General features: G+C 36.6%; 1 protein-coding gene across 8 annotated transcripts in view; it reads right to left on the reverse strand.

The window, feature by feature from the left end:
- RBFOX1 (RNA binding fox-1 homolog 1) overlaps positions 1-20,871 on the reverse strand; it is a 1,256,716-nt gene that overhangs the window by 245,416 nt on the left and 990,429 nt on the right. For 4 of the 8 annotated variants that reach the window (XM_074158521.1, XM_074158520.1, XM_074158516.1 and 1 more), the window contains exon 1: positions 2,915-3,001. The exons of the other annotated variants lie outside the window; for them this stretch is intronic. In XM_074158521.1, coding sequence (XP_074014622.1) covers positions 2,915-3,001 — 87 coding nt within the window. Of the gene's footprint in view, positions 1-2,914; positions 3,002-20,871 lie in introns of those variants that run through there. 8 annotated transcript variants of the gene reach the window in all.

Below are 20,871 nucleotides of genomic sequence, written 5' to 3' on the forward strand. Positions count from 1 at the left end.
TTTCCTCATTTAAAAATGTGTTAAGAAATTATAGGCAATAATAATACCATCACTCTAATAAGGTTTTTTTAAGGTATACTTACTTATTGGAAAGTATTACTAACTTTGCAAGTATATTAAACATAATTTGATACATTTTGATATATCTGTAACTCCAAACAACTACCTTTTCTCTCTCCAAGAATACATGCGTTCCATTTTTCATCATCTCACTCAAACATATGATCTCGGTAAGAGGAATACAAATCTTCTTAATAGAATAATACATGTAATTGGGAAAACACACATAGCTATTTATCTAAAGTGTTTCCAGAGATGTATCCATGATATCTGCCCCTTTTTGTTTGTCTTAAGTTTCACACATTCCAGTACTCTGTAAGAAGAGGGTGTGACAAAAGCAAGCAGATGTAAAATAGAGTTTACTGATGAATTTAGGAGGAGAGGCTGAAAAAGGCTGCATGTACACAGCATAAAGTAAAATAATATACAGTGCTCGAAGGTGCAGAACCCCTGAAGACTAACAGTCCTCCACAAGAGATCTGATCTCTCTCTTGCTCAATCATGCAACACAAAACATGAAAAAAACCCAAAGTAGTCCCCCAAATCTGTACACGATACTCTACACTGTTGCCATATGCAAGCTTGGTTTCCATCCAAATGGAAAACCATAGGGAATCCCTAATCAGAAATACATCTACTTTCTGTAGAAATCCATACAAATAAATACATTGCAATCTTACAAGCCTCTAAAATGTTAAAAGAGCCTCAGATTTGAAAATATTTCAGGGTTGTGGATATCAATCTGTAATCCAGTAAAAACATTTGCATAATCAGTTTATCAAAGCATATTTTTGAAGCAAATTTCCATTAAAGTTCTGAACGTTATGTAATTACGGCTTAGAAGAGGATGATATAAATATGCCTATCAAGTATCCCTTGCATTATTTATTGTGGATACTTTATGTAGGTTTACTCTAAGAGACAAACGATAAGCATTCTAGTATCATAAGATGACTGCAGATACTGCAAATGGGGATTAAAACTTGGGGTGAGAAAGTGTTTAAACCATTTAATGTTCTAGTTCACCCACTAAGACAATAACTCCAATATTTGTTTTGTTTCCAAAATGCAGCTTCCAGGTACGACATCAGGGAGAGAGAGAGAGAGAAAGAAGAGGAGACTAGAGAAGCATCCATACAAAGAACATTTTTCAACTGTACCTGTAAACATACCTATTTTTTTGTAGAACAATTCTTATTGCTTGACTATTTTAGACCTATGCTAATGGAGTAGCATAAGTCTGGTTATATCTTTCTAAGGAAAGAAAGAAAAGAAAAAAAGATTGAAATAAGGCATCCCAAATTTTCAAAGGGCCCTTTCTTCTAATCTATCTGCTTGGATAATGTGTCCAGAGTGGCATTTTGTAATGACAGCAACTTTCCAACAAATCAATAGTTATTTAATTCCCAACAAGCTCTCGAGTCCATTAAACCTGATTACATTCACCCATTTCAGTTGGGTGCAGTTATTTTTCCTACACCGGCACTTAATCTATAACAGGAACTTATGAGAACTTTCAAAAGCAATTTCAACATCAATCAGCATAGACTGAAAGGCACGATTTGCTTGTAATTATTTATTGGACAGGATGGCACAGGGTCTGACTGAGTTCTAGCGTCCGACCTTCACTACCAAATTCTAATAGATATGAAGGCCTGCTTGATCTGTTTAAGTGTGCTACCATGTCTCATTGCATAAGAAAAAAATAGCACCAGCTTGCATGTCCCAGAAGACACTGTTTCTCAATACCTGATAACAGCCACTGTGCATTGCTCTATTTCTGTCTTAAACATACGTTTCTGACATTAAGCCCAAAGCGAATACAACACAGATTAGTGAATGGACCTATTCGGGGAAAAAACCTCTTTCATGCTGTGATTTCCCCCTATGCCAGCTAACTGTTGTAGTAAAGCAGGATAAGGAAAACTTGCCTCCCTGCCACAGTTAATTTGACTGATCACTAGCATGACACAGAAATGCCATAATAGAAGTGTGTTTCTCTTGACCATGTTAATGCATAGTATCTACCTACTGCCATTTATAGGATACACTAGGTTTTTTTCATTTTGTCAATGCTTGGAAGCGTTACTTAAATTCTTTCTTAATGTCTCCCAATACTGTAAATAACAGAATATTTTCTGCTTGATTAGTGTCTACATGTTCTATTCAAAATCCTGTCTACCAGCAGAAAATTCAGTAGTACCACTTCTTGATAAACATAAAATAAAATGAAAAACAGACAACACAACAACAACTAAATCTAATAACTGCCAGTTAACTTCTAAAATACAGAACTCTTGCCCTGAAGCAATATCTTACACCTTCAGGGCTCAAAAGCATTAGTACTATATGCATAAATATTCTGTGAAGGTTATCTGTTTCTATACACACAAAATCACAAACCCTTTTTCATTCAGTGTAACGCATAACATATGAATTAATGCATATTTAACAGTATTCATATTTGCTGTGCTAAAACACTTAACCTAAACACATCACAGTAAGTTACTTTGTCTTATGACCTGCCGTGGGAATGCTGACTCCCTCAGAAACCTAGAATGGATAGCAAATCCTCTGCCCTGTGGTCAACCTCGTGAAGCAAAGGCATGAATGTTAAACAGCAGACAAATCAATACAAGCAAATATAGCTCAACTACACCATTTATTCAGCCATGAGAGATGTCAATACACAGATTAGGGTGATCCATCTTTTTGATTTCCTACTGTCTTCTCACTGACTACATGAGAGCTTTTGCCTGTATTAAAAGTGTTTGCTTTCTCAACCATAAAAATTCCAATTATTACTCTAAGTGCACTAGAGTTAAGTTGCTTGTTGGAAGCGGCCTTGCATTACCTGAACAAGTCCAGCGAAGTATGGTGCTGCCGGCAGAATCATTGGCACTCCATATGGATGTAGCAAAACTCCTTGAGACGACAACATGGTTTAAGTGATAGTATTACTCCCACTAAAGCTAAACACATCAATTGAAAGTTAGGGGAAAATCTATATACCAACTTCTTCCAAACTCAGAGCTAGAACCAAATAACTTCTGTCAGGGGCAAAGCCCACATCAGCTGTAAAAAAAAGAAAAAAATTGACGTCAGCAACTCTTAATGTTAAAATTTTCTTCAGAGACAACAGATAGAGACAACAGCTGCAAACCTAACTCTACCGAAAAAGGAAGGTGCTATTTTGGGATCAGCTTAAGTAACATGACTAACCAACTACTCTTTATCAGTTCAGATTTTTAAGTGCTATACACATACAGATTAAATTCTTTACAGATCTATCGATTAGAATTAATATTCCTATCAGTTCTGGCATATACATGACAACAGTTACTATCAGAAGGCATTAAAAAAATAATCAGGTTTATTATGATTGAGTAAATGTTTCCCTGTATTTGTAAGCTGTTACACAATATTCATGTGAGAGTTTAAACTAAAGTCTGTTACATTGGACACATATTCTGGTTTGATTAATTATATTTTTCTTGCCTATTTTGAATATTTGAGGTAACTAATTCAAGCTAACTGCTTCTATTAGTGTTATATTTTAATGGCTTTTCTAACCTTTCACAACATCTATGTTGATACAATTATCACAGCTTCTTTTAAAAAGGACAAATTTCATCTTTAGAGTATTTCATATTTGTTCTTCAATTAAACTTACACTCTTAGTGTAAGAGACAAGAGAGCAAACTTTAGACTGTTTTACCCTCTAAACAAAACAGATTTGCTTTTTACTGTACTACTTGCAAGACATTCTCTTCCACAGCTAATCATTTTTACTTTAGACAAAACAAATTTAGTCATTAATACCTGCTTCATATGCAATGTATCTCCTACTATTGCACATATGACTAATCAAAAGAACTACAATTGAGCAAGATTTTTTTTAATTCAATAAAGAATTAGTTAGGTGCTTAAAACTTCACATTACAAGTCAAAAAAATCCTCTCCTCTAGTCTTTGAATAACCAGGTGCTTCACGTCACTAATTTCAGCCACTTGATTTTGTTGCATAATTACTTTCCCAGATAACTAATTGCAGACAAGATTTGATGCGATACTCAATTATTTAATGTCACATTTTGACCATCGTGAAAGGTTTTCAGTAATTGATTCTCATGCATCAAGGTGGCCATGTTGCATGGTTTAGAAATCTACCTCAGCAGCTGCAGGTTGGCCCTTGTTACTATCAGCCTTATGCCATTTCTGACTTCAGATGTTGAATTGTGACCCTCTACGATGCTCTTTTGAGTGACTGCCAATGAGGACAGCAACTGTCACATGCTGAAGGGATGCTTACCTAATTCCATCTCCTCTTACAGAATCACTTCACTTTTCTGCTGGGGATAATGCTGTTCACATTGGTTATCTGACTATGCTTAGCTACTAGTCATATTTCTTGCTCTTTTCTTATTAAGGAACAGAGCCCTGCAGTTTAATTATTAAGCACACGTAGCCTGACACATTGTGGGTTTGCCAAAAGATTTTCATAAATTCCAATACAAAACCAGTTATTAACTTTCATATAGAAAAATATAAACAAAAGGTATATATGAGAAAGCAAGTTGCCATTACAACTCATTTAAAAGTACCTCATTTCTAAAAAAAAGTTCATTTTAACTGTTACCTATTTGTTTGGTCTGAGAGTGAGCTGTTTTTGAAAAGAAAGATTTCACGTAGGAATGGAGATTATAAAATGGATTCTGCAAGCTTTACTCAAATGACTCCAGCGGGACAACTGACATACATAAGGATTGTTAAATTGCTCTGTAAAATACCCAGCCGGTTTTTTGTTTCAGCATGTATGTACTTGGTAAGACGCTAGAAAACCTAAAGAGCAAGATGATTTGTACAGGGGGACACAGGCTCAAGGGAAGCTTTTCTGTGATCTGTTTTGGGACAGTTTTTGCTTAACATTTTCATTAATTATTTTGGCACAAGGCAAGATGTTGATGAGATTTCTGACGACATAAAGTTGGAAGGTACTGTCAAGACTGAGAAGGATAAGAATATTATATAGAAAGAATTGCTCAGCCTTACTCTCTGCATTAACAGAAATGGGATGAAATTCGATAATACGAAACATAAGGTCATGTTTCTGCTAATAACAGAAACTTCAGTTTTAAACTTAGGAGGAAGAAAAACAGGACCTTGTTGCATCTGTTTAAGGAATTTGAGCTATTACCGTGATGTAAATATGAAAAGGCAAATTATCAGTATTTCCTAATTAATTTTATTTCTCAATTAATTTCTTAACTTCTTGATTTCTTAGAGCCACTTCCAACAGCATACAGTTCTCTTCATCCACATTACAAAAAAAAAAGGTCAAATTAAACTACAACAAACACAGAGCAAGTCCTTTTTGTGTTTTTTCAGGGGAACAGAACAACTGTGTTGTAACAGGAGCCTAAGAAAGTTTGATTTTTTTAATCCTAGCAAAACGATCTGTCAACAGGGAAGAAAACAGTAGGAGAAAGAGACTGTTTAAGCTAAAGGACAATTCTGACACTAAAAATCAAGGAAAAACTAGTTTTGAATACATTTGGGTTGAAAATATTTTTTCAAGTTATTTTTTAAAAGTATTTTGGTGTTGGCTAAGTGAGGGTCTAGAACAGCCTTCCTCATCCACAGTAACAAAGCCAGACAGATTATAAAAGAAAATTAAATGATGCCAAGAGTAGTGGTAGTCTAAACTTATAGGAGAACCCTTCCAGTCCTTTGCAAGCAGTATAAACATTCAAGAATAATGAAAATATCAAATGTCTAAAAAGCATTTATATTTACTACATTGTAAATTATAATATATAAGAATAAACTTTGAAAATAAGCTGTAGTTACCTGTTTTAATGAAAGGATGCTTTGCTTGCCTCACTATAACAACATGCTTCTAAATGTATAGCCGTATGGCACTCCAAATCCAAGCTCTGACTTTCTGGTTGGGCTCTTTGATGATGTCCCATGTGTGCACCAGCTACCTAAGTTCGCACAAACCTCTGTGAATCAAAACCACAGAAGTACAATACAGCTTTACTCGCATCTCCGCCCCGTGCCAAAGTCTGAACTTACGCCAATGCAACTACATCAGCTTCACCAGTTTATACCAACATGTTTATTTGTTCTCCCTCCCAGCCACACAAAAATGAAATTTGTCTTGTTTTACAGTTCACCATTAGTTAGCATTAATGATCACTCCTGTTTTGCAAGAATATATTGAATACATGAAATTTGACCACAGAGAGTGCTAAGGACTTAAAGAATAAGCCAGAAGAGTATTAAATATGCTAAAAATTCTGTTTCACTTTAGCAGGACCTCTAGTGTGATTAAGGTTAAGCATGAGCCTAAATGTTTTTGCTAGGACAAAGCCAGAATGGTCAGTAACATGCACATCAATCACCTGTCTGGAGTCACTGATGGTGACAAGTACTTACTTCCTGCCTACTCCAGGATTGTTACTCCTTGCAAAAATATTAAGTATGTGTGTGGGTGGAAAAGGGGAGATCATCTACCTTAAACATCTATACAGCTTTCACTTCCATTACACTATAGAAAATTATCATGCTGTTAGAAAAAAGTGACATGCTAAGCCATTTTCACTTTGTTAATGGAAGGCATGTTTCTTTCAGCTGTTTCCAAACCCATATATTTCTTTATTTCATCACAAACTTTCAAGAATTTTCTGAAACTGAAAACTGATTTTAAAAATGAAAGACGAGAAAAGAACAAGAAAATAGACGAACACTAGTCTTATATATAAAATATATATACACACAAATAAAATATACAATCTTATTTGTTTAATTTCTGCAGAATTTTGCTAAAAGGCATTTATTATTTATGCAAATGAATCTGCAGTTTTAAAAATTAACAGCAATATAAGATTTTAGTCACATTGGACTGAAAACTCCCAGGTGAATCACAGCTAAGCAGCTCATACAATACACACCTTTTTAAAATTTGTTAATTAAAGACAATTTTGCACTAATAATACAATGCATTATTTGAACTGGTTAATGTAAGAGACTATAATTATTCTACACAGAAATTGACTGAACAATCAATCTTCCGAAATCTGACAGGGTAGTTCTGTTATGAACTTCCCTCCTAGAAAGAAGCTGGTTTTAAAGGTGAATAGCACAGGTTAAGCAAGCTAAGGTGGCAGTAGAAGGTCACAAAATACGCAAGCACTTCAGGTCCAGCAGTTTAATACCATAATTTTATGTTTTAGCACAACTAAAGCTACTGACAGGAGTGCTCTAATATTGATTTCACTGTGGACTTGCTAAAAAGTCATCTGAAATGAGAAGGAAATGGAGACCGCTGTACAGTACAGATGCACACAGAAAGAAAGCAAGCCAGAAGTACGCCTGAAAACTGGCTTACACATTCAGGCAGAACAAGAAAAATAAAGATGATGCAAGAAGGGCCAAGGTTTTGATCCCACATGCATATAATACCGTAATGGTGCATTAGACAATGACTGAAATATTCCCACAGGCAAAGGCAGATGTTTAGTTTTGCTGAGGTAAGGTAAAAAAGACTAAGGTAAAAAAGACTTTAGCAACTTCCTTGGAGCCACACTGCCTGGAAAAAGGCAGATCATCAATGCAGTCATCAGCCAATAAATGATGTATGCTCTAATCAGATCCTGACAGAAGTAATCTATTTAGAACATCTTTCTGCCAAATAATTAATTCTTCTTAATGCCTATATCTAGTTCAAAATACTACAAACAATGGTTCTTCCAAATGCTATACAACACCAATGAACTTCAAATAATTTCTGCTTCCAACATTGGCCTAACTTTCCCATCTCATAGATCATAAATAATTCAGGTACCACTTTGGCACCCTCTTCATAGCTTATGCTATGTCATATTTGATTCCTTTAAGCTCTTCTTCAAGCCTCCCATTTCCTGACCACCTTTCCTATTCTCCAGATGCTCTCAATTTTCTCTTTAAGATTTCTCAGTGTTTTCTGGCAAAGGAAAACCCAGAACCAAGAGGATAAAGTGGTTTCCAAGTCTCCCGGTAGTTTCCATCATCCACAGCAACTTTAGATTATTGTCCCTGAAGAAGTATTACCAGATCAGTACCATGCATGCTCCAACAGAGAAGGCAAGCTGCTAATGATTAGTATTGCGTGAGGTAAGTAGATCGAGGCATCAAAGGAAATATTTGTAAATAGAAAAAGTTGTCCTGCATGTCTTCCCTCACCCTCCCAACTATAACCGCTGCCACTTTTATAACTACTGCAATTGTCTTCCAAAGACTATTTCCACCTTTCTGCAAAAACCATTTGGGACCAAAGGCTCTTCAAGGGCACCAGAAGCACTGTCCAGACTTGACTCCTGTCCTCAGCTGACTCCATTGCACTCTTCTAAGACAAAGCCTGAAATACATGTAGGAGCTGCTCATGCCAAGTATCAATTCCCCAGCCAACTCCTATTACACTTAGCAGTAGAACCAAAATACAATGTGGATATTTCAGTGATTTTTAAAGTAGAAAATATCACATATACAAATCAAAGATATCTACTGATCTCATACAAGCATGGTGGCTCTCAGACTTCATAAAGTTTATTAAGCATCTCAGTTTACACTAGTATATAGGGCAAAGATAGAGAAACTGCTTACAACTGGGAGAGCTCACCTTTTTCAACTACGTGGAACACTTGTGGGATACAGCACATTTGCTATTAACACATTCTTTTACCAACCTGAAGTTTCTATTTCAAAATTAGATTATCTTAGGAGCTGCAGTTCAAGATGAACCTGGCTGATTTTTTCATTCAGAAACCAACAGCGCTTTAGTTCCGCTGAAGTTCAACTTCCTAGCCTTTTTCTTTTAAACATACAATGGTGGCAAATTCAGAGATTTCAAAGAGAAGTAATTTCAGTCCTGCTGACTATGAGAGCTTAAGACAGAATCATCTCACATAAAAACTTAGGAAGCATATTTGGGAAACAAATTTGTAGCCCTAGAAAAATCAAGGCTTTCACCTTACAGGCCAATTGGTCTTACATTATTTGAAGTGCAGTATCTCAACGAATGTTGGTCTCTGAGTACATGATCAATCCTTTTTCTTTGGTTTGACAAACTCCAAACTTTCTTTTTTGTTGTCAGTACTGCCCACTGAGTCACCTACTGCTCTAGTGTCTCACTGGCTAAAGAATAGCATGTTGACTTTGCATTTCTTTTGGAATGCTCCCATAAAGATGACTTCTCCTTTCCTTCCTTGCGTTGCCCCACAACAAATCCTTTCCCTACCTCAGCAACTATACAGTCACCATCACGGGCTCACTTCGGCTGATTCCTACCCTAGCTACTACTATGAACAACTGAAAGATTTGTTTTTTCAGGAATGTGTGAAGGTACAGATTTTTATGTAAATGGCTTGCCCTCTTCTACATCCATAGAAACCTCAGTTCCTCACTTAGACTAGAGAGCTAGAAGTATGTGTTTGTCTCCTGATAGCAGATAGAGTGATTCACCCTTCAGTGAGTCGCAAAACACATTCACTTACATAGGCAATAAATGTATGTTAGAGAGAGGAAGCAGGTTAAACAAATGGAGTTAACGGATGCCTCTGTGGCTGGACTTCCCTTTGGCTACCATAGAAACGTAAGGACCTGTCATCATCCATACATATCATGGCATAAAGCTGGAGAACAATCTGTGAAATGCTACTCCCTGAAAAAACAAACAAATAGCTCTGGGTGCCTTTTGACTTACCTGTGTTTTCATATGAATTAGAAAAAATCTGAATGGCAATCAGATTTGTCTTTCTGTGCCAGCATTTCGTGTCAAAATTAAGCCAGGATGAATCTGGGAATTTCATTTATTTAATGTGCTGAGCACTGAACTAGGAAAAAGGATAACATCACACTAATGCAAGAAGTCACACAGAAAATCATCTTCTAAAGTGACAAAAAGTGGTGCAGCACATATGGTGATGCAAGCCATTTGTAGGGCAGCTCCTTCAATCAACAGCTCCATGGTCCTGCACAATTCTATTTGTGAAGGGAGTTTCTCTGTTTGACTCCTATTGCCCTGGATCACTCAGAAAAGTCAGCTGCAGAACTGGAAGAAAATACGATTGCTTTAACTACCACAACTTGATGTTGACATGCACGCATTACTACTTATTCACAACACAGAAGATGTGTTGCAAAGGTCCTCACTGTGTTTCGTATGTCTTAATGAGCACCACATTGTTTCCCTTTTCTTACGGAGTTCCATACTGGCTTTCATTACATAATTCCTACGGATAGTGTACCAAATCCGTTACATTTTCAGTGCTGGCTTCTTCAAGAACAAACTCAGTCCCATCTCCAGGCTACTTCAGATATCTTTCATACTCTTCTCTTGAATTTATCTGCCATTTCTTAAAAAGTTGAGATAAGCCTGCAACCTATGTGAAGCTAAGCAGTTTTGAAATTTTTGTATTAAATGTGTAACAGACACTTTCAAGATCTCATACATGTTTGACATCACGCAGTTACATAGCCAAACTACTGAAAAAGACATACATCTTCCAGCGGCATAAATGATAAGCAGTATCACATATATCTTTATTTTAAAATAGACAGGTTATATGTATTTCACAAAATATGTATTACTATCATACTTTCACTTATCTTCCTTCAACTCATTCATTTATTCTTCTCTTTTGTATGCTGGATATAAGATGCCCAAGTATGTATTTTTGCACTTATTTTAACCAACAGGTAGGAGCAAGCTGTAATCTTCCCCTTGGGCTACACTCATTTGCAAATACTGACCAGCAGCAACAAAATATATTTTTCCTTGCAAATCAGGAACAGATCGACTTCTAATCAATATCCACTTTTAATGAACCCTGTTGATATACCCAAGCAATGCCATGAGAGATCATCATCCCATTCCACACAGGATTTTTCCCAATACCTGACCACACAACCAGTCTCACTCAGTATGAGTTCACGGCCATCTTCTCGTTGACACCAACATGCATAAAACAGGATCTCAGGAAAATAATGGTGTATTCTAGAACAGAGAAGCCACATGCCTGTCACTGTCATCTATCAAGGTTTGGTTGTGTGGAGATGATAGATAGCCACATGTTTTTCTTGCCAAATCTGCTCAGACTTCTCTTTATTGCTGTAGTCAGGCTACTCTGACTACTGTATCACAGGAAGCTATGACTTATTCTTGACCTCAATTAGCACATTCATTATTCATCAAATTACAGTTTTCATTTGCTTCCTTTGGGAACAGCAGAACATCACTGTGAGGGTCTTTCAATACAACCTCACCCCCTTAATACACACGGGATTTGCTGACAACTAACAACTACTCATTCCCCTGAGTAAAGTTCATATTAATAGGACTGCATGGTGAATCATGAGATGGTATGAAATCATGCCTCCTGCCCGTATAAATACATCATTCAAGCACCCTACTATGCCAAATGCAATGGTTTGATTGCAGAAACCAGCATAGGGTAGATATCTTAAGTGAGCAGGGTGCCTTAGAGAAATAACCTATTCAAATCCCCCAATAATAAAGACCCTACAGGTCTTTAAAGGGATCAGAGTGAGTTTCTGTTCAGAACTGACAAGTTTCATATTCTCCAGAGATGAAATATCAAGACTTGCAGGCATTAGATGTAATGCAAGCTATAATTCAGCCTATTCAAGACATCAGCAATAGTTTTGAAGTACTGAAGTTTAGCCAAGAACTACAAGCTAGGAGCATCTGAGGCAGGCAGGATTTGGCTGAAAGCATTAGAAGGCACAGCTGATATGAAGTTTGCCTCCAAATCTGAATACCGCACAGTTAAGAAAGGCTTTTCAACTTTATTGCTACTTTATGTCTGAAGTCAATTCAGTCTCATAGGTATTTCCTAATGTACCTGTTTGGACACACACTTAATCCCATGTTCAGCATTTCAGCTGCCACTCCTAACCTCAGTCTGGTATCTTACAGGTAGCTGCTGCGCATGGCCGATCCCACCAACAGATTACACAGCACAGGAGCACCTGCCTTTTCCTGAGACGGCTCGGATCTCTTCTGCCCATAGTCTGAGGGTCTGGGACTGAGGGCAGGTCAATGTGAGTTGAATTGCTTTGCTACTCTCTGCAGGCACCTTCACGCAAACAGCTAATACACAGGAAAACTACTGTGAAAGAATAAAGTTCCCTGGATTAAGCTTCAATAAAACTTCCTGGTAATTCAGTAAATAGATCTCACCTTAAAGAATCACATCATATATCTTCTTTCCTCCCCTCTCCCAAGACCCCTTAGACAATATTCTACTTGTTCACTATACATTCCAGTCCTAAATAACCATTCTGCTAAAGAGGTGGTTTTTTCAGCTACGACAGTGGACACTGAATTCATGGGAATACTGGATTTCTACTGCTATCTCTCACAGCAACATCCTCAGGACAATATAAACCTATGGAGATGGTGCTACTGATAGAATAAGCACCAAAGAACAGAAAACTGTAACACTGTTGTATCAATGCCAGATGGTAGGAGCCTTTCCTGTCATCCACTTAGCAACTTTCTTACTTTTGGTTAATTCCTTTGATATTAGAAGGGAATACAGAAAGAATGGCCTTTTTAATCTCACCTTCATTAATCAACCTTCGTCAGTGCTCTTGAGCGCACCAGCAAAGGACTGGTGTAAATTTGTGTAGAGAAGGCGGCCAGCAGAAGAGAATTACTTTCTTTTTAGTGAAATCAGCACTTTAGCTGACTTTAGCTGATATTAAGGTTATTAGTTGGATATCAGTAAGATTTTATTGCTGCAAGAAGTAACACAAAGAGTAAGCAGTCCCCTTCTAAGATCCGAGATGTGCCCAATTGTCCTGCACTGCAACATAGGAGGGATCAGACACAAAAAATTTAACCCAAACTCTTTGACTGAGAGCATCTTACCTTTTCTCAAGAATTTTGAATAGTGATCTGTCCCTAGCCAGAATAAATGTAACCCATGATACTCTTTAGTAAAAAAGCAAAACACTAGAACGCATGTAACTAAACACCGGGAACAAATGAAAATAAGAAATGCAATATTCCCCTACAAGTTTTGGCTGGTGTTGCTCAATAAACATGAACTGCACCAAACGCTCATATCCTGTTGATCCCACAAACACAGCTTTTGAACATGTGGATTATAAATGCTATTATTGGAACTCTATTATCTCTCTGGTATTGCAGCGACAGAAAAGTGCTACACAGCTTCTTCTACAGAACTGTCAGATTTCAGGATAATTAATGTCAATGGGGACTAGTGAATTCTTACAGAAATTATTTTCAAAGGTTTTTATAACTCCCTCAATTTTTTTCTAAATGATAGGTCTCCTTCACAGCCTGCTTCCTTAGACACGTGTAATCTAGTACTACTGCATAAGCAACAGAAGTTAACAACCTCTGTTGTTGTCTACTGATCTATTTGGCCATTTATCATACTAGTAGATGAGCTACATTTCCCGAATTCGTATCCTCTACTCTTCAGCCCTGATTTGCTCTTTAAGAGCAGTTTAACTGAACAGTTTTGTGCTCCATAGCCCTAATTCCTCATGAAGCTATGCAAATAACCAGTGTCCACCACTACCACAGATCAGATGCTGCCTGCTATAACTCAGCTTCCTTCATAAATTCATGAAAATAACACTTTCACTTAGAGTTTCCATAAAGCAGTTTCAAAGTTCATTTTCTGCTGGAAGTGGGCACACATTACTTGTATAATTTTAGTGTAAATAAGCACTTAAAACTACTCTCAAGCAAGAATATGATGATGAGAGAAAATGCACGTGAACTGCACAATGCATTAATTTTACAGCAAAGCCAAGGATAATATCCTTAGTGGAGGCCAATAATTGTGTTGATCGATCCCAGCAGAACTTCTGATCCTGATTTTCTCTCCCATTAAAATCCATCTCTGCGTTGGATACCAGAAAAACGCCTGTGAATGCTTCATTCCCACTCATGCATTTGAAGACACGTGCATGGTTGGTTTGGTTGCATACAAACACATTTGTTTATAGTGAGCAGTTTAAAAGAGAGACAGCCTACCAAACCATTTCGCAAAAAACATTATAGAAAAAAAGAACCAAACAAAACCACAGTTCCCTCACCCCCACCCCGCAGTGGCTTTCTGGAAACACCTTGAAAACAAAGTTCCTACAAACAGCATTACTCTGGTACCCCTTCATTTTTTAGAGAACTGTATTTAGGAGTTCCTGTTTGAGTTTCCATTTGTCACATGTTTGTGGAGAGTCAAAACTGCAAGCGTAATCCTCCAAATCAATTGAAGAGCATTTACTGACACTTGAAGGAACAGAGTTGAAATCCCTGTTTTACGTTTACATCTTTTGCTGCTGATGCACATGGATAGGTGAGAGGGAGATTACCAAGTATTTCTATAACAAGCCCTTGGAACAAAAAAGTGATGTATTTTCATTCTATGCTAAAAAATGAATGCCATTTTGCAAAATGACATTTAAACAAGGACCTGGAATGCAAGTCCTACACAAGTTAATAATGCATACTTTCCTGAGTAACTATGCTTATTATATTTTTTTCCTTTGAATTCAGTTCTTTATGTGCATACAAGGGGTAGTTTAGTTCATGTTAAAGTGATATTGAACAGCTTCATTTCAATGGAAAACCTGTGTACATAAACCCACCACATTACATTAACAGCATTTCAAAGGCCTCAAATGTGCACAATGTAAGAAACAGCTATAGATAACTGTAGGTCTAGAACAGTATATATTGACAGCTCAATAGCCATGAAAACACTACAAACTCATGTTCTTAAAACATTTTTAATAGGTGACTTTATGCAATGATAAAATAAGCAGGAGGCCTAATTTTAGTATTTGTTCATCGCTATGGTCTGGAAAATTTTCACCTACATTTTATTTTTGAGGCAAAACCAACCATATGCTGTGTAGCTGGAATTTTTCAGTCATTTACCTTCGTCCATCCAGAGACAGTATAGTGGACATCAGTGTTACAGAAAGAAACTTAAAACAGTTGACAGATTCTGAAACAAGCACTCTTCCAACAGAGAATCCATTTGCAGAAGAGTCAAATTCTACAGTGCCGTCTCCATGCAGTACAACTCCTCGTGGCAGGAGCGGGTACCCAGGGCTGTTCTGCCCTGAGTAAGAGCAGTTTGAGCATTACCTTCCCCAAGAGATGCTCTGGCAACAGTATAAATTTTTAATCAAAAATAATTCAAGTTAACTAATACTTTTTCTGTAATCAGTAAGAGTTCATCAGTAGCTGTTTTAGTAATAAATGAAAGTTAATACACACTTCTAATGTTCGTACTAGCATTCTCAACTCAAAAGCATTGTTTAAATATAAAATGTATGGTGAAATCATTTTAGTAGTGGTGAAACTAACTTAACCCATGTATTGTAAACTAGAAATTCACTACTAAATAGGAAATGCCCAATCTCATAACATTTTTTTGATGTAGTAACATTTATTCAACGAAAATAGAAGATCACTCTGCAAATACTAGACAACTAATTACATAATGTACCTTTACAAAATTACATAATATGGGTGCAGCTTGTTTCCCTGCTTTCTGTTTGAAAAATAGATTGTTTAATAACCCATCAAAGCTATCTGTAAACCAAGGAAACAATAGAGCAGATGTTGACTGTTGTCTTGTGCCTCACAGACATAATTAAATACAATGAAACACTCATGCACCCAAATAATAGAGGACAAACAAATACAAAAATGGTACTCTATAAACATAAACTTCATTTACTGGGCACCTGTCTTATATGAATCTGTGATATTTAAACCAGTGATGAAAATGGAGAAGGCGGCATTTACCTGCCTTCAGACTACAGAACAAACTACAAACAAAAAAATCCCTCTCAGTATTAAGTAGCTTTAACTTCTGCCATACTGATCCCACGCTGTTGACTTTCACAAAGCTATGAGGGAACTGTATTTTCTGATGTAACACAGCCAGGACAGGGCACCCACAATTTCTGTAAGCAAAAGCTACATGAATCAATGAGACTGAATGATCCAAACGGACTAAAAAAACCTGTGCCTGCTGTGTAATACAAAGTCTTAAGACTCCCCTGGAAAGCCAGATTCCCTCTAACTGCAAGACATGTTTCCTGTAACTATTTTCTACACACACACCCCCTTTGCAAAACAGTAATGGAAAGTAAAGATCAGATTCCACAAGTATCAAACCAAGTGTTTATTTTCTAGGAGAGTGTCCCATAACATTGTTTAATACTCTATTTCACATCAGAATTTGAGAGGTTTTTTAAAAAAAATCCTTCATCTTCATTTTTATAGTCAAATGTAGACACGTTTTCTTCAGTAATACCAACATTTATCCACTATTCGAAAAGAATCATTATGTGAATTAATACAAAATGAAGTACCCAATTCTAGAGTTGCTATTGGGAAACAAAGTTCCCAGATTGGGGGGGGGGGAAGAGAACACTTTGAAAATTAACACACTTATTGCAAAAGAACATGGAAGCATATTTTTGCTAATAAAAAGTATCTTCATTTTAAAATTATAAATGCTTTAGTAAGTGTTAATTCTTTTGATTATTTTAGATAAATACAAAATTGCTTTATTTACTGCAAACTTACTTTGCCTTTACATTTTATTTAGTTATTTCTAAGAAACAAGACAGAATATAATGTGATCTGCATCTCTTTATGTTAATAAAACCATACTAGCCTCTTTCCATAGACAACACCATAAAGCATAAATACCAAATGGAAAACAAATGGAAGTATAATGCCACTGTGAAGCAAACCAATCATCCCTAAAACAGCAGAGAGAAATATCATCCAGTAGTTCATTCATTCTTTATAGAAAAGAAATAAAAATATTCCTAGGTGAATCAGATTAAAAAAGAGAAAAAAAAAAAAAAAACCACCCTCAGCAGCTCTGAAAGGTTGTAAAGCACTAAATTCCTTTGATTTATGAAGGCAGCGTCCACCACATTGAGCAAAACAACTCAGCATGCTGGGACCCTTTTCCCTGAAATTCCTTTATTAACACAACCTAGCTCTGCTAGTGAACAAAAGCAGTGGTGCGGTGTGTATAAATCATTAATACTATGCTGTGCGATGGCTGAATTTCCTGTGTGAGCTGGAAAGCCTTCCTGCACAACAGGGATTTTGGGGTTGGAATTGGCTGCTATGAAATGTACTTCATCATTCTCCGCGTCTGACGCTTCCCAATAGCTTTGTACTTTTCCTTTCCTTCCTCTCCCCCAAAGCCCAGCAACTGCAATAGAAATTTATTGGATTTTATGTCTGCAAATAAAGGAAGAGAAAGGAAGGAAAGAAGCAAGCAAGCCCATTTAGAAGTGGAATCTTGTCCTTTCATTTAAAGACAGGTTGTGTTCAAATAAAATCTACTACTAATGAATACCATTTGAATTTTAAAAATTTTTAGTCTACCAATTTAAACTGGAAAAGAAACCAAAAAACTTACTGAAAGTGGGGTTATTCTTAACAAAATAAGAATTAGAAAAATCCACTATCACTGAGAAGGTGACATCTCTCCAAATTAAGTAATTTTCTATTGGAGTACTTATTTTTGTGTTGGTTTTTTTTTTTTTTTTTTAAAGCAGGCAGAAAGAAGAGCAATGTGTGGGCATGAGGGGCTCCTGAAGTTAGCTGTATCAGTGTTTTTACTTTAGGTGTACCAACCTTTCCACAGAGCAACAGGCAGTTTCATGTGCATGTGCTAAGTGTGGTATTCTAAGTGGAGCTGGAAAAGATGGTAGCAATGGGAAAGGAAAAATAAACCAAAACCCTTGGAATTGCAATTTCTGAACACTCCTGTATTCTTGCAACGAAACACACTGAACTTGGATAGAGAACATCAAAACTAATTATCTCGCCTCTGAAGTACATGCAATACAACAACAAAAAAGTTGGATGTTTTCTCAAACTTTGAAATGAAATAGCAAGTAGTCTGGATAAAACATTCTGCACTAAAATATTCCTTTTGGGGCTAGACTTAGAAAAACTAAAGAGTATAACAGAAAGACTAATGTTGAAAAAGCAGTCTCAAACCACATGCTACCCATCAGAAGTGACACATATTATAAAGGTAACTAAGGATACAATTGGTCTTTCAGCTGGGCCAGAGCACGATTCCAAATGTGTCAAGCACCACCAACAAACAAATTTATCGCCATCTAAACAGTAAATATTTAAGACACTTGGAATGCAGTTTTGCAAAAGTGAACGAGCTGAAGTCAGAATAGGGAAACATTCCAGTGTGCCATCCAGCAGACTAAAGATTACAAGAATAAGCCTGCAATGCATGCAGAAGTCCCTCTGCATTACACAATAATGACATTCTGAACGGAAATAAATGAAGCCCCTGCAGTGCTATTCTGTCAGCTTTTGAAAGTAAATAACTTCACTTCTGACAAGAGAGAGACATTTTTTTTCCTCCTCCTGCCATAGAGCATTAATTGAGCTATGCAGCCATCTAACATCCCAGAGATAGGAGTAATACATGACAAGAAAAAAAAACTCAAGAAAGGAGGGGACACTCATTGAATATATGGGCTGCCTGGCTGCTTTTTGCCCCCAAATTTTCACACTAGCTCTGTTTTGACAAGATCTTACTCTCCGGGAGAACTTTTAGCAGGTTTGTTGTCTCCCTCTGTAATGCTTCCTGAAACTTATTGCAAACAAATACTTTAGATTCACACTGTCTTATGAAAGATGGTGCCATTATGAAAACATAAGCTTGTATTTTAAAACTTATCACTCCTTGTTCATGAAGAAAGTTCCAATGTCCATAATCAATACCTATAATTAACTATTTAATTTATAAAAAGCTTACTGGTTGTAAGAGATAATGAAGACGGCTATAAAAGAAGAGGCTATGAGAATCAAACAGAAGCAGCCTTCAAAACTACATAATGATAAGTGTTAATGCAAGTCAGTAAGGAATTGAGGCAAGACATATCATAACCGTAAGTACATAAACAACTCACAAATATATACGAGATGATACTATTAAATTTATGCAGTTACAAAAAAGGCATACTCAAGAAATCACAGATAGGAAGACCAACATTTTTTGCTGTTTTGATATAAAGGGTCAAAAGGTAAATTTAAAAAATAGTCTAAGATGAAAGCACTTGCATTCTTATTCATGAGCATCTGAACATCAGATTTTTTTCAATTCTAAAGTACCACACGCTTTCTTTCCATATCTGGGGGAAAAATAAAAATCAGGGACTCACTGTGAATGAAAAATAATTCACTCAATGCTTCAGTTCTTACTACAGCATCTAATTTTGATTCTGTATGTGTTCAACACAATGAGAAAGAACGGGATCAAAACACAGTGAGATCTCTCCACAGCTGGAGCCTGCTATAGTGCAAAAGACCAAAGGCCCAACTACAACTAGTCAGGACACTATAGGCATTAGATATGCTATTTTCTCTAATTAAATTCACTGGGCTGCTGCACTGACAGAGTAGGAGGGGAAGCAAAATGTAAAAGAAGTCAATGGCGCTGCACTAGGCAACTCGGAAGTAAATGAGCAATGCTAGCTAAGAAATGACAGGAGTTCCTCAGGAGAGCTCTTGTACTACACATCACACTTTAAAACTTATAAATCAATCGCACATACACCTTTAAAAGGCAGGAAAGCTTGAAGGGTTCTCAGAGGGTGTTGACTTCTCCTTTCCACTAACATTATTCTAACTCTATAAAGCAAAGTGATAAATTCTAGTGTCACAATTTTCATCACTTTCATTTATACTACCCATTAAATACTTCAAAAATATTTTAAACAGAATTAATACTAACATGATGCCAGTATTTATTTCCCAGTTCAGAAATTACACACACTGAAAACCAGAAAACTTCACAGTCTAGTTTTGCATGGCTACTGGTCAAAAAAAAATATCTAAAACTGAATGAAATATCTACTCGTTGCCCTGAGAAAAAACCCAGCTTAAGTAACCAACCTTGGCATAAAATACCACACCACATATTTTTTCCAGAAAATAACCATCCATATACATATTTAGTAAATATCAATAAAGTGACAACTTACAAATAGCTCACAAAGAAAATCCAGCCACCACTTTTCAGCAGAAGTGTTCTAAAATGTTCAAAAAGCGCAGTGCCAAAAATATTCACCTGCTTCTGTCACATGGAAGCTCCTTTGAAACTTATCTTGCTCTTATATTCCAAAGCAGCAAGTAACCTCCTTATCTGATTCTGGTTGGGTGGGGGGGTCTGTTTGGGGTTGGTTTTTGGTGGGGGGCGTTTTTTTGAGCCCCTTTTTTTTGTTTGTTTTTTGTTTTCTTCTAGTATTCAAAAAGGTAGTGCTTAACTAAAGCACCTCCTCTCACTATTGTGAGAAGAGACTGACCTTGTTTGACAAGGCTGTAGTTAAAAGCCCCAAACTAGCTCTTATTCAGAATGAGTACTGCTATAGCACTTGATCTCTAAGCCACTTCTCATTAGTCTCTGGAAAACAACAAAACAGCTCTCGTGAGACAAAAGATACGTAAACATCTAAATTTGTCTTGAATCAGAGGTGGAGTCTCAAATACCAGCTTCGAAGTTTATTGGTGAATACTAAATGATCTTATTTAGCCTAATTAAAATAAACAGCACATCAAGACATCATTCCTTATTTCTGCATTCACAGTGTTTCCGGATGCAACAATTACACTCTCACCTTTTAAGGTCGGTTTCACTCATAAACTAAAATTCCCTAAAACTGCCACATTGCCCCCCAGGTGCAAATGCAT

The sequence above is a fragment of the Numenius arquata genome, chromosome 14 (assembly GCF_964106895.1).
Source record: "Numenius arquata chromosome 14, bNumArq3.hap1.1, whole genome shotgun sequence".
Classification (NCBI taxonomy): domain Eukaryota; kingdom Metazoa; phylum Chordata; class Aves; order Charadriiformes; family Scolopacidae; genus Numenius; species Numenius arquata.